The sequence below is a fragment of the Anoplophora glabripennis genome, unplaced genomic scaffold (assembly GCF_000390285.2).
Source record: "Anoplophora glabripennis isolate ALB-LARVAE unplaced genomic scaffold, Agla_2.0 scaffold1250, whole genome shotgun sequence".
Classification (NCBI taxonomy): domain Eukaryota; kingdom Metazoa; phylum Arthropoda; class Insecta; order Coleoptera; family Cerambycidae; genus Anoplophora; species Anoplophora glabripennis.
The window spans coordinates 20071-36175 of record NW_019417440.1 but is presented as its reverse complement, the minus strand read 5'-3'; the positions used below and the strand labels follow the sequence as shown (position 1 = coordinate 36175).

The window sequence follows — 16105 nt, the reverse complement described above, 5'->3', positions numbered from 1 at the left end:
GTTTTGTTCTTGGTAACAATTATTATTATACAATGATATATTTTTTTAACTGTACTTCAAAACTACGCCCTATTAATATTTTTCAAATACCATCACTATTTCATGCTATTTCCTGGAAATTTATATTTTCCTTGAGGTAAAGAAGTTTGACATTTTTCTTTTATTGTGGTAGTTAGCTGATCAAGCCTTTCTGGTTTATTCGTCAGTTTTTCCCAACTCGTGAATATACTAGTATCTAAGGCAAAGTTCACATATGAGAGTCTGCTAGAACTTTCAGTTCTTCCAGACGTTTTAATGCCAATTTAACGTAACCTTCGATTTATCAATGCCTTTAGGGACGCCTGACTGTCTATCAGTATATTGATCCGCCTACTTTTATATAAGCAATTGTATTATTATTGCTCTTTATCAATATCGCGCTAGAAAAATAGAAGGCATAATCACTAAATACCATGTTAAAATGAGAATTTTTCTCATTTCACTAAATAGCTCGGTCTTTGACCTATCTGTAAACAATCTTCCACTCTGTTGTTGTCGTACGTAGCATTCCAGTCACCTCTTGTTGAAACTAAACCAGAAATCATGTGCTTTCTTTGCCATATAATAAGCCTGTTCCGCGAGGAAGAGCACAAACTTTAAGGGGATATATTTCAGGCAAAAATAATAATATATAAAAAACTGAAAATGTACCGTTTCTGAAATGTAAGCTTAAAATGTTTTGGACGGTAAAAAACGGTATGATTCTTTTTTAATATTTGAGTACTTTGTTAAAACAACATATTTACGAGAAAAATTATAAATTATACAATTTTTAAACATTTGGAATTAATCGCATAATAATGATTTACACTTTCTACAGGGTGTCTCGAAATTCATGCAACAAAATTTGGTCATAGATTCTTAAGACAAATTTAGGGGACCCGTATTTTTTGTTTTTCCCAACTGGCCCCCTCTTTCGGAGTTACAGCCCCCTGAAATCTGCCCCTAAGAAGTCTTTTTATTTCTCAAAACCATGTTGTACGAGAATCACTAAATTTGGTACACAGGGATTTTATGACATGTGGAATCTCATAGTGCTACGCTTTTTGGCGCGAAACCCCCTTAAGACGCTTTTTCGTGGGCCTCCTTGTCTTTGGAACCAAAAAAAATTTTGTCGCAAATTTGATTTTTTTTTTTCAATTAGTAGTTAGCTAGGAAGCCATTGAATTTAGAAACTTTTTGCCTCTTGATATTTGTTTCATAAAATGCAATGTTTTTGAGGAAAATGGCGAATCAAGATATGCATTCGATCACATTTTGACATTTTTCTCGAAAACGATGCGTTTTACGAAAAAAGTACAAAGAAACAAAAAGTTTCTAAATTTAATGGCTTTCTAGTGGACTGATAATTTTTAGGAAATTTACATATGCGACCAAATTTTTTTGGCTCCAAAGACAAGGGGGCCCACGAAAAATTGACTTAAGGGGGTTCCCCGCCAAAAAACATAGCACCATCAGATTCCACATGTCATAAAACCCCTGTGTACCAAATTTAGTGATTCTCGTACAACAGGGTTCTGAGATATAAAAAAAAGATTATTCTTAGGGGCGGACTTCAGGGGGCTGTAACTCCGAAAGAAGGGGCCACTTGGCAAAAATAAAAAATACGGGTCCACTAAATTTGTCTTAAGAATCTGTGACCAAATTTTGTTGCATGAATTTCGGGACACCCTGTATTCGTTTTATAGTAGAAATTACAGTTTTTAAACATAATTTTAATAACGGGTTAACATAAAAAAGAAATAACTGAATTTGAACAGGGTTGATATTTAAAATAGCAAATAACCATCAATTAAATGTAAAAGAATATGTAAATATAGTTTGACGTGGTTTGACATTGTTATAGAGCGAAAATAACACATTTTCAAATTTAGCCTTGGTTTCCGCTATCATATTGCAAATATAAACGTACCAATTTTTTATACAAACTACACTTTTTTTTCATTGAAAATTATTAGTTCTGGTTTTATTTGCAACTTCGTTAAATTTAAATCTGAAAGTTTTCTTCATTCGCTTTATTAGAATTTGTAATCAAAGTCGTAAAAAAATCTATCACAAATAGAGTTACACTGTCATGAACATGAAAATAGTGCTAAAATTTCGTATCAGTATCATTTGTTTCAGATTAATAAAGAAATAACTAAAAAAATTTGAGAAATATAATACCTATTGTTTCTGACATTGACATAATATCAAAGAAAAATGTTTATGGTTCATTTATGGTTGATTCCGTCATTCAATCACTGAGGTCGTGACCGGACTATTTTTAATTTTCCTGATTTTTTGGTGTTATTTCCATTTAGAGATAGCCTTTATGAATTTTACAATGTTTTTATTTTAAACCCTCAAGAAGGTGAGCATGTGAATATTTTGGAGTAAAAATGTTCAAATACCTGTTCAAATACTTGGCAAAACTAAAGATTTCATAAATTTTATTTTTCATTTTCTTCATTTTTTCAAGAAAAAATCAAAAAACTAAAAATGTATTACCTATGTATTTTTATATATATTTTTAATAAAACTACTTACATCTCAAAACGAATAAAATTAAAAAAAGTTTGATATCTTTAGTTTTTGCCAAGTTACAGGTGTACCCAAAATATTCAAATGCTCATAATTTCTTGAGGAGTTGACATAAGAATTTGAAAACATTTCATGAAAGCCATCTACTCTAAATGGGAACTAAATAATACCAAAAAATCAGGAAAATTAAAAACGGTCCGGTCAAGACCACAGTGATTTGGCATTATATACGTAAATTTTCAATCTTGTGTTCAAATTTTTATTTTTTGTTTTTTTAATACTTATTTAACAGTATGACATTATTTGTTTTACTAAAATCTTTAAGACCAATATTATAACACGAAGGTGTTTCCCTGAATCTAGTTACAATGCCAAAACTAGCATCTTTCTCTCTAAAAATGCAGTGTTCTGGACTTCTGGAGCTATGCGTTACAAAACACAATAAGATTTTATTAGAAGTCACATGTGTTTTAGTAAAGTAGTAAAGAAGAAAGATGACATCTGTGAATTTGTATTTGTTATGCTGTTAATGAATCCATGTAATTTATTTATTTGCAAAAAATGCTTTATTTCTTCACCTTAATATAAAAATATTAGAATTAAAATATTCAGGGTTTAGCTTTTTATACAATTACCTTTATAAATCAGACCAAAATTTCTTAAATTCATATAGATACAATTAAAAAAAATCAAATATCTCGCACTAAAATATAGAGAGTCCTGAATTGCTCGTGTCAAACTTTACCTGATGATAGAACATCTCAAAACAACAAAAAATATACATACTCGTTTATAACTGTTGACTTGATTTCAAGACAAGTTAAGACAATTAGATTGAAAATCAAGTCATACCATGAATCGGTAGATTCAGATAAAGTTTATATTTTAAAATTACTGCTTACCTACAATTTTATGTTGTTTGATATGTAAATGGTTACTCATCATTCCACATATATGGGCCCCTAAAGAATGACCAACACATGTTGTATCTGTTGCATCGCCTCCTTGATCCATTATAAATGCATATAATTTAGCCGTACACTGAGCCACAAGCCTAGTATTAGATAATGCCGATAGGTAGCATGGAAATTGTGTTAAGATTTTCCAATCTACGGTAAATATGTTATAATCGGTTCTCGTTAGATAAGCTAAAACAAAAATGTGCACATTTATTTTACATAATTTATTTAAAACGTGAAGTCAATGCTCAATTTTCCATTTTGAGTTAAAATGATGTGTCGTTTTTAGGTTTATAACTTTTTAAATGAAATGAAGTATATCCTCCATAGTGAGTCACAAGCGGTTCTCCGTTTTAAGAAAAATTTTCCGCCTTGACCATTGCACATATTTTTAAAGGTTCACGTGCATGTGTACATTTGTACATTTGTACAAAAAATGTACTTCAAAGCACAAATTGTACTTTGATGAATTTAAATTAAAACTAGTAAAATACATGGGTCGACAGAGGGTACAATAATTCAAAAATGTTCTCATTCACATTCATATTTTACTGATTAAGTAAAACCGTTGAGTGATGAACTCATCACTCAACGGTAAAACAGTCTATACAGGGTGTCACCTAACGAATGTTACTTAAACGAAAAATATCGCTTCATCAAGAGAAACTAAGCAACAGCAAATTTTGCTCACATCGGTTAACTGGGTTCTGAGTTAAGGAGAAAACAAGAAATAAAAAAAGAAACTTTAACACCCTATAACTTTTTTATGCGACATTTTTCGTCTAAGCAAGTTTGGTTAAATCGACACCATTTGGTTCTAGATTATATTCATGATATGTAACATTCGTTAGGTGACACCCTGTACAATGTAGGATGTTTATAAAAAATATGTTCTATCGTCTGTGGGAAAATTTCTGTTAAATGTTTAAATTGAACATTTATGGATTTATGCCTCTGAAACAATTTTAACAATTTGAATGAAATCGAGATTTTAAAAAGTATTTCAAATAGTACATATTTTAACATCAGAAAGGAGTGGGCAACTTTCCAAAATGCACTCTACTGAATTTTGACTATTGCATCAGTGCAGTTATTAGACAATTAAATTCCCAATAAGAGCTGCGTCCTAGATAAGTTATGGGATAAATATCTAATAAAGTTAAGTAATAATATTACAATTTTTTCTTAATATGTATATTATACAGCGTATTCCGAAATGAATGGGACATAGAGTAAGGGCAGAATTCAGACAACAAAATAATGCGATATTTTAAATTTTTAGAAAGTTCTCAATAAATTACTTTGAAAATTTTAGATTTTCTGTGACACGAAAAACGAATCCGTACTTAACTTCGCCCTTGATGGATAAAAATTAGTCAGAACTTTTTTATTACTTTATCTATGGAAGTTTTAATAGAAATACGTATACAGGGTGGTCCAGATTTTAATAGACAAACTTCGGGAAAGTACTAAACAACAAAAATTTACTCTATGAATATAGGAGCAGAAAGCCACCGTTTATGAGGTACCTATGTTATGGACCAAGTGGTAAATCGGGCATTATACATAAAGCCCGGTCATTATGTAAAATGCCCAATATGAGTGTGCAATTTGATAATAATTATTCAAATAATTACCGGGCATTATACATATTGTCCGTCACCTTTTGGGCAGAGTAATACAAACATATTTAATTACTATTTTTTTAATTATTATTGTCATTTAACCTAAAATAAACTAAATGTTAAACAATTTAAATAATCAGACTAATTATTTGAATTAATTAGCAAGGACTTCTACATTAAGAATCCACTAGTTTCTGCATTTAAAACTTAAGGAAAGTCATATTAAAAATATAGGTAACACAAAACATATAAAATTTAAAACAAACATTTCACAACATATCTTTATTTTATAGAAGTTTTGACATATTATTATAAAACATAAAATAAACTAAAGTTTAAACAATCAGACTCATTATTTGGCATAATTAGCATCTAATAGTTTTCAGCACTTTAAACTTAATAAAAGTCAAATGAAAATATAAGTAAAATAGAACATAAAATTGAAAATAATAATTATACAATATGTAGTAAGTAACAGAGTTATTTAAACTAAACAAAAACAATAGCGTTTGAAGTCCGCCGCACGCTGATTGGTCAAAGCGTGTCACGCGTGCTTCCCTCCCCGCACCGTGTCAAATTTAGCATTATTATCAAACTGCCCAATTGTCACGTAGCAATATAATAATGACCGTGCAATGTGATAAATAATGAAGTTTAGATAGTAATTAATCACTTAGCCCGATAGAGCTAGACATTATTCATAATGCTCGCACATTATTAATAATGCCCGCNTAGAGCTAGACATTATTCATAATGCTCGCACATTATTAATAACGCCCGCATTAATCACCTGGTCCATAACACCTACAAAGCGTTGAAATTAACGAGAATAAAACGTTTTTGGCCAATAATTAAACCTCTTATTCCTTAAAAAAATATGTTTTATTTTTTTTTTAATAATTTAAAAACTAGTACATAAGTGAAAAATATATCAAATCTATCAGATTAGTACTTATATTTATTTATTTTTTGTTTGTTTTTTAAAACAGCAAAAACCGTTATTTTAAAACATAAATTAGTTTTATTTACAATTAGTCTACAAATCGTGAAAATTTTTAATTAAAAAAAATCTAATGTTCGGTGCTTCGACCACACTAACACTAAAAAAATACGGTGGCTTTAAAATAGTATGTCGTTGTCATATTAAAGCAAACAGATTTCATTAAATTATTTTTCATTAGTTTCGCTATAGAATATATTATTTACAATTAGTAACGTATCTCCGTACCAATATTAGTTAATATTTAACAAACCATTTAAAATTTTTTGTTTTTTAATGTTCGGTGCTCCCACCACAATAATATTAAAAAAATATGGTGACTTTAAAATGACAAATCGCTAAGTTATATAAAAGCAGTCTGTTTTACTAAATTATTTTTCAGTCACTTCCCACAGTGTAGGTTGATTTAAAAACTACATACTGGCAAATTCCGGATGCCCCGGTTTATCATGCACACGAATTAAAATGCAGTTTAAAAAAACTAATTAAAACTTTAATCATCAAATTTATTTGATTAAAAAATAATAATAATTTCAGATTCGTAGGAACACGTACTATTAACCCTAAAGGCTGACCCCAATTAAAGTTACACCCTGTGTATTATATTAAGTATATATCAACAATTATTTTCCAAAATTCAGTTAGAATGAAAATATGTGGCATATAAAAGTGGAAATTTAATAATTTTTTTTCATCATTTCCCTAATACTTGCTTCCCAGAATTAACTAATTATTTAAATAGGAAAAATATTTTCGAGATTTATTGGAACAATTTAACCATTTAATAATAAACCAAATACCACAATCCTTATACCCCAGGGATGCACGGTTTTGGCTATGTTTAGTCATAGGACGTCCGACGTGTCTTTTGTTACAAATCAGGACATGGGTGTAGCGTAAGATTCCATATTACATTATTACTGGAGTGTTTAGGTTTTGAATTGCGATTTTTTAGGGGCCTCCATAGAGCTTGACCCACCCCAAAACAAAAATCCTAGTTACGCCCATGAATCAGGATATCCTCCGGATATCCCACCATATGTTGCAGGATCATATAGTATGGACTATGCTATCCTTAAGACAGTCTGAGGATGTCTGAATATTATGAGAGATATCCTCTGAATTGACAATATGATAAATTGTATACCTATACAGGGTGAGTAATTAATAATGGTACACAGCTTAATGTCAGATTGTTAACACCACAATATAGCGATTGAGCCAAACATGCCTTAGTCAATTGTTGCTTCCTCTTCATTCTACAAGGTGTTATAGTTGAAAAATTATTTTCGATTTTTTGCTATATTTTAAGTATGTATATACCAATTATTTTGAAAATTTGTAGATTTACGTTTTTTGAGGTGGCAAATACGAATATGCAATATGGGGTCACGCCTAGGGGTGGTAGTTATAGTGCCCTATCAACGTAAAAATATATCCAACTTTTTGTATTTTACAATTTTGAATTTTTAAATTAGAAATTATTGAACTACATTTAATTCTAAATAAAAAAAGGTATACTTGTTACATGCCATTAAGCTGTGTACCATTATTAATGACTCACCCTGTATATCCACTGCCCCTCATCTCCCGATCTTCCCCCACTACTCGACCGTGTACGCGCGCTCGGCCGTTTTTGAGGATGTTTGGAGGAAATTTTCACCTATTTCGCATCATTTTAACGGAAAATTAGAATATACGTTATGTAGCATTATACTTCTACTTTTAAAATCCGGCTGAAAAATTTAAATCGGACCACCTCCAACGCACCCAGAAATTTTGCATAATAGTGCACCAAAAAATTAAAATTGGAATAGTTACAAAACTAATGGTCCAACAGCGCCTGCTTTATGCACACTTAAAGTACATATAATTCATTACTTTTGTGTACAGGGTACGCTCTACAACTTAAAAAATGGCGGAATACCTAATGAATTAAAAGAGTTTTCCGATTATTTCGCGTTTTCTTCTTTTAGTTCCTAATTATCGACCTCTCGTTTTATTCGTATTTCGATTCTCTACACATTGTCTCTTTATAGTATTCAGATTGCTTCATTAGTTTACGTTTTATAAACAAAAAACTAAATAAATGCGTTTTTTGCATAAAAATGTTTATAAAAAATTAAATAATGATAAATTGAAGTAGGAAATATATAAGCATATATCTACAGACTGTTTTTTATATGATGGCACAGTTCATTTGCTACTAGTATTTTTGTCACAAACAAAACCTCTATTGATTGGCCTACTATGACACGATGAAAGTAGTGATGTAAAGATATCAAACACGTCACTATTTTCTTCATGCTATATGCTACATTAATTTGGTGTACCGATTGCACCCATCGCAGGTTAGTATTACTACATTATTAAATTGGGTACTTTTAACAGTAAATAATCGATTGTGACATTGAAGGTGCAATAGAAATTTGTCTATGTTATTAATAAAAGAAGTTAAAATGTAGTAATAAGTGTAGCGAGCAGCCTGACCGTTACAATTGTAACATTAAACTTGCAAAATGATAATCACACTTAGGCACTTTAATTGCTTTTTCGTAACTTTAACCTCTTACTACCCACAAAAATTATTTCTAGACTACGGTTTTTAATAATTATATTATGTCATGATAGTATATAGGGTGTTGCATAACTGTTTACAAAAATTCAGGCTTGCATTCCTTAGAAAATTTTAAGGGAAGTCTTCCATATAATATTTTTTAATTGGAGCCTCTCCAAAAAGTTACAGTCCATTAAAGAGGGACGGTGTAAACTAGTTTTTTCAATTTTTCTCAAAATATAAGCAAACGAAATTTGGCATTATTATAATTTATATTTTACTGGAATAATTTCCAATTTCCTAGTTTGCTATAAGGGGGTGAACCACCCCTTCTATGTTTTTTTTACAAACTTTTTATTGTTTTAGATATTAGCGAAATAATATTTTAAGATAGGTAGGTACCTTTGTTTATTCAGAAACTTTTTTGTTTCTTAGAAAAATTTTGCATCGCTCTTAAGTTTTGGAGAATTTTTTAAACGTTGCAAAATACGGTATGAACCGCTATTCTGAGCTTGTGTGTAATTTATTCGTAGTAGGCTACTGTCATTAAATTTTAAATTCCGTACATGTCAGTATCTACTGCAATTAATTATGGCAAATTATTCTCCAATGAAGAATATGCAATGAAGCATTTTTTACGGTAATTATTTTAAATTATACGTTTCTATTCACTTCTTTTTCCCTCTTTTGTTCTCTATGAAATGAAATGAATGACAATCGGGACTATTCTGTAACGCTTTTGGTTAAATTTTAACGTCGATACTGTATTCTGTAAAAATTTTAATGGGTTTATTTTAACCAAATATGTTAAAATTTAGCGGGACCAAAATAGATGCTGTTAAAATTTAACCTGGCTTGACAAATGGTATAATTGATCTCTATTATTTATAAATGTTATAATGGCCCTACAAATTAAATTATTTCAAGCTTTATTTGCAACCACCACAATTTCTTTTTTTAATCCTCCATAACTTAACTGCTACTTTATTTGTAATAATCCACCAATCAAGGTTATATTATCACAAATCGACGTCTTTTACCCATAGAAAAATATAAATATTTCTATGCTTTTACCTTACTGCTAACTTCACTAACAGTGAAAAATTAACTTACGGCTAATAAAATTATTTTAACTGGGTCGTTAAAAAACATACAGAATATCAGTTGGAGATATTATTTTTAGCGGTAGGGTTAAAATTAATATTTTAACGGGATGGTTAATTTTAACCTATAAGATACAGAATAGGTACAGCTGAATGACTGTTAAAATTATGAGTTAGGTAAATATGCAAAAACGGTAAGTACTTCAAATGATCGATCATTCCTTCAAAATCAATATGTATCTCTGATTTTTTAGTATGTTGTTTGGACCCATTAGGGCTATGCATACCCAAGTTTGCAACTCTCAAAAAGTTGTGGAAAGATTTTTACACACCAAAAACCGCGAAATTCTTGAACATGTTTCAGATTCTGCTCTATATCTCCTAATCCATGCATTTTTCGTCGAAAGCTATTCTATGCGTTTTTTAAGAGCATCAAATTTGTGATAAATTAAGCCCCACCGGAGCTCTGAAGGTCAATTGGTTACCGAATTACGGTACTTTGAAAATAGGGAAGTTTTTCCAAAAATTGAAGACCTTAGACCAAGGGTCGGCAAGTAATTTTAGGTGCGGTCCGGATACTTTTAAAAATTTTTAACGAGGTCCAGAAAAAAATTCATATTTCTTACAAATTCTCATTTAAACTCAAATTTAATCTGCTTACTAACCATTAAGAACTCAAAACACTCACACAATCGTAAAATACTAGAAAAAATGATAAGGTTGACACTCAAACGTAAAAAAAACATTTTTTAAATAATTTATTTGAGTAATTTATACTTTCAAAACATTTTTGGCGGTCCAGTATTTTACCTTCCGCGGTCCGGACCTGGACCGCGGTCCGCCAGTTGCCGACCCTTGCCTTAGACCTTTTTGGACCGAAATTTCGTCGAAACCATTGATCCTACGATTAAAACTTGTAGAATATAATTTGTAGGCAATTTCATTACCTTTAACTTAAGAGTGGGGTCTGTAAGACTCGTAGTTCTCTCAAAATCGCAAAAACCCATATAAGGTAAAATCACATTTCTCCAGAAATGTTCCATAACTTTTCCTATCTTTTGTTTTTTGGTTTGGTAATGATAAAGAAGGCATGAAATCATTTAAAAAAACGGTGAAATGTATTTTAATATAAACATAAGTAATCAAAAGTACAGTAACTTAATCAATCAATCAGTCAATCAAATTAGACACGTAGTCAAATTCGTCGCCTTGTTTTGATGGCTCTGGGCCTTTACTTTCGTTTCTCTCTTCAGTAGGTATGTCTTCCGCTATTGGTGGTAGGTAGGTACTCCAGTGGATCGTCATCGTCGTCCCCTTCAATGATGATAAGGGCAGCGTTCTGGCACGTTTCCCCAGAGCAGGTACCACACATCACAGAACATCTGAGCCCTGCCTTGAGGCAAATGCAGCCACCTCTGCACCCCTTCTTGCATTTGCAAGAGAGGAGTTTTAGGAGCTCTGCGGGGGCAGGAGCTTGCCGACTAGTAATGGAGATGAGCCCAGCCGAGGTCAATTCCCAACTCCAGTTGGTGGCCTCTTTCTCCACCCCAAACCACTTTTGCACCTGGTGGCATGTGCAGTAGTGGTGATACGACGCAGCCTCTGTGGTTGGGGGCAAACGGGCCAGATTCTCTTTGGCGTTGGCTGCTGTCTTCACAAAAGTACGGAAGCGTACATCGTTGAGGGTGTCTTTCGTTTCGTCTCCTCCATATAGGGCAACTAGGCAGTTGTCACCGGCTGCTGCGAATTGTTGGCGTGTGGCATCTGTCTAGAGGAAAACTCTTGCTTGCTCCACTAGGGCTTGATTTTGTCTGAAGTGGCCCCACATTTTCATCTTCCCTTGCCAGAAGAGGGCAGAGGTGGTGTCGCACCCAGTAAATGCGTGGATGAAAAGTTCAAATCCAGGTGGTAGCTCCACTTGGCGTGGCGTGGCGGAGAATTGGGTGCAACTCGCCTCACCTCTGCCACTCTTCTGGAAGTAAACGTTTGTTTTAGTGGATTCTAGACCCCAGAGCAGCACGAGCAAATCCACATCCTCTCCAAAGATGATGACGTGGTCATTGGAGGTACATTTTTGCAGAGCAGTCACGACGACATCGCGGTCTTCTTTGGATATTTTTGTCTCAATCCCCTCAAGAGCAAAAGCAGAACAGAGAAGCTCAGTGAGACGAACCGTGTTTTTGTCATTCGAGAGCATCTTCTCTTGGGGGACTGTGATGATGGTCGATGCGTCAAACACAATTTCCGCTGGTGCTGCAGAATACCGTCGTGATCGCTCTGCAAGTTTAGTGCTCTTTTGGGCGCCATCCTCAGGATGCTCTTATCAAAAAAGTGACGGCCCAGGGCCATCAAAAACAAGGTGACGAATTTGACTACGTGTCTATTTGATTGACTGATTGATTGATTAAGTTACTGTACTTTTGATTACTTATGTTTATATTAAAATAAATTTCACCATTTTTTTAAATGATTCCATGCCTTCTTTTTCATTACCAAACCAAAAAAGAAAAGATAGGAAAGGTCGTGGAACATTTCTGGAAAAATGTGATTTTACCTTATATGTTTTTTTTTTGCGATTTTAAGAGAACTACGAGGCTTACAGACCCGCTCTACGCTTAATTTAAAGGTAATGAAATTGCCTACAAATTATATTCTACAAGTTCTACTCGTAGGATCAATGGTTTCGACGCAATTTCGGTCCAAAAAGGTATATAATTAAAAAAATTTTTAATTTTTGGAAAAACTGGCCTATTTTCAAAGTCCCGTAATTCGGTAACCAATTGACCTACGGAGCTCCGGTTGGGCTTAATCTGTCACAAATTTGATGCTCTTAAAAAACGTACAGACGAAAAATGCACGGATTAGGAGATATAGAACAGAATCTGAAACAAGTCCAAAAATTTCGCGGTTTTTGGTATGTAAAAATTTTTCCACAACTTTTTGAGAGTTACAAACTTGGCTATACATAGCCCTAATGGGTCCAAACAACATACTAAAAAATCAGAGATACATCATGTTTTGCGAATTTAGCGATTTTTTGTGTCGATTTTGATCGGCCTATACCATTTTTTTGCCATTCAAGTTCATAATTTTCAAACATGGACCATTTCTTTTTTGTTCAGTAATATACCTGTGGCCGCTCTTTCTATTTGACTGTTGAACTTATCAATCAGGTAAATAAGTAAAAACAGTAAGTACTTCAAATGATAGATATTTTTTCAGAATAAATATGTACCTTTTTTTTGTTGTTCAAATTCATAATTTTCAAACATGAATCATTTCCGCCTGCCTCACCGTAAATAAAATACATCGTCACTGTTTCGTCTGTTACATATTTAGGTATTTTAGTTTTTGGCTTTATCGATTTATGAGAGGGTGTTCGTATATGGGTGTTCCTTTGTGTTATGTATAACCTTATACAGTGTGTCCCCGGATTGGGGTACGGCACTCTTGTAAACTTTTTTATTGTTGACTTTTCGAGAAAAAGTTATTTTTGACAAAAAGTTTTGCTTTTCTTGGGGAGCCATGGGCAGTAATCAAATATGTAATAAAACATACAGGGCGCCCAAAAATGAACATATTTATTTTTGTTAACTGCTCAGCGAATAATTTTTATTAATAATGCTATCCCTGGGGCAACGAATTTATCTTGTGAAATGTTATGGAATCGGTTTATATCGATATGCAATATAAATTTTTAACTAAAAGTATCCAAATGTAACTGTCACTCGTAGGGGAAAACAATGATAACGATGCTGCTACTGTTGTATTTATGGACTTGGTACAAGACAATCCAAAGATGTCACTCAGGAAAAGGCCAGAAAACATAGATAGGTATTAGCAGATCTCACATTATTTATTATTTAGAGTTCAGAAGAAAACTAATATTTCAACAAGATGGATGCACTATGGANTTAAATAATTTAAAAACTAGTACATAAGTGAAAAATATATCAAATCTATCAGATTAGTACTTATATTTATTTATTTTTTGTTTGTTTTTTAAAACAGCAAAAACCGTTATTTTAAAACATAAATTAGTTTTATTTACAATTAGTCTACAAATCGTGAAAATTTTTAATTAAAAAAAATCTAATGTTCGGTGCTTCGACCACACTAACACTAAAAAAATACGGTGGCTTTAAAATAGTATGTCGTTGTCATATTAAAGCAAACAGATTTCATTAAATTATTTTTCATTAGTTTCGCTATAGAATATATTATTTACAATTAGTAACGTATCTCCGTACCAATATTAGTTAATATTTAACAAACCATTTAAAATTTTTTGTTTTTTAATGTTCGGTGCTCCCACCACAATAATATTAAAAAAAATATGGTGACTTTAAAATGACAAATCGCTAAGTTATATAAAAGCAGTCTGTTTTACTAAATTATTTTTCAGTCACTTCCCACAGTGTAGGTTGATTTAAAAACTACATACTGGCAAATTCCGGATGCCCCGGTTTATCATGCACACGAATTAAAATGCAGTTTAAAAAAACTAATTAAAACTTTAATCATCAAATTTATTTGATTAAAAAATAATAATAATTTCAGATTCGTAGGAACACGTACTATTAACCCTAAAGACTGACCCCAATTAAAGTTACACCCTGTGTATTATATTAAGTATATATCAACAATTATTTTCCAAAATTCAGTTAGAATGAAAATATGTGGCATATAAAAGTGGAAATTTAATAATATTTTTTCATCATTTCCCTAATACTAGCTTCCCAGAATTAAGTAATTATTTAAATAGGAAAAATATTTTCGAGATTTATTGGAACAATTTAACCATTTAATAATAAACCAAATACCACAATCCTTATACCCCAGGGATGCACGGTTTTGGCTATGTTTAGTCATAGGACGTTCGATGTGTCTTTTGTTACAAATCAGGACATGGGTGTAGCGTAAGATTCCATATTACATTATTACTGGAGTAACCTTTTTTTAAAACAAAAGAAAAAGTGTTTAGGTTTTGAATTGCGATTTTTTTAGGGGCCTCCATAGAGCTTGCTTGGCCCACCCCAAAGCAAAAATCCTAGTTACGCCCATGAATCAGGATATCCTCCGGATATCCCACCATATGTTCCAGGATCATATAGTATGGACTATGCTATCCTTAAGACAGTCTGAGGATGTCTGAATATTATGAGAGATATCCTCTGAATTGACAATATGATAAATTGTATACCTATACAGGGTGAGTAATTAATAATGGTACACAGCTTAATGTCAGATTGTTAACACCACAATATAGCGATTGAGCCAAACATGCCTTAGTCAATTGTTGCTTCCTCTTCATTCTACAAGGTGTTATAGTTGAAAAATTATTTTCGATTTTTTGCTATATTTTAAGTATGTATATACCAATTATTTTGAAAATTTGTAGATTTACGTTTTTTGAGGTGGCAAATACGAATATGCAATATGGGGTCACGCCTAGGGGTGGTAGTTATAGTGCCCTATCAACGTAAAAATATATCCAACTTTTTGTATTTTACAATTTTGAATTTTTAAATTAGAAATTATTGAACTACATTTAATTCTAAATAAAAAAAGGTATACTTGTTACATGCCATTAAGCTGTGTACCATTATTAATGACTCACCCTGTATATCCACTGCCCCTCATCTCCCGATCTTCCCCCACTACTCGACCGTGTACGCGCGCTCGGCCGTTTTTGAGGATGTTTGGAGGAAATTTTCACCTATTTCGCATCATTTTAACGGAAAATTAGAATATACGTTATGTAGCATTATACTTCTACTTTTAAAATCCGGCTGAAAAATTTAAATCGGACCACCTCCAACGCACCCAGAAATTTTGCATAATAGTGCACCAAAAAATTAAAATTGGAATAGTTACAAAACTAATGGTCCAACAGCGCCTGCTTTATGCACACTTAAAGTACATATAATTCATTACTTTTGTGTACAGGGTACGCTCTACAACTTAAAAAATGGCGGAATACCTAATGAATTAAAAGAGTTTTCCGATTATTTCGCGTTTTCTTCTTTTAGTTCCTAATTATCGACCTCTCGTTTTATTCGTATTTCGATTCTCTACACATTGTCTCTTTATAGTATTCAGATTGCTTCATTAGTTTACGTTTTATAAACAAAAAACTAAATAAATGCGTTTTTTGCATAAAAATGTTTATAAAAAATTAAATAATGATAAATTGAAGTAGGAAATATATAAGCATATATCTACAGACTGTTTTTTATATGATGGCACAGTCCGTTTGCTACTAGTATTTTTGTCACAAAAACACTGATTCTCTATTG

The 16105-nt window shown here is 32.1% G+C and overlaps 1 protein-coding gene across 1 annotated transcript in view; it reads right to left on the bottom strand.

Moving 5' to 3' along the window:
- Nucleotides 1–16105, bottom strand: part of LOC108914022 (phospholipase A1) — a gene marked incomplete at its 5' end in the record, with an annotated part of 35209 nt that overhangs the window by 8792 nt on the left and 10312 nt on the right. The window contains one exon of the mRNA XM_018719713.1: nt 3465–3710. Within this exon, the coding sequence (XP_018575229.1) occupies nt 3465–3710 (246 nt within the window). The remainder of the gene's footprint in view (nt 1–3464; nt 3711–16105) is intronic.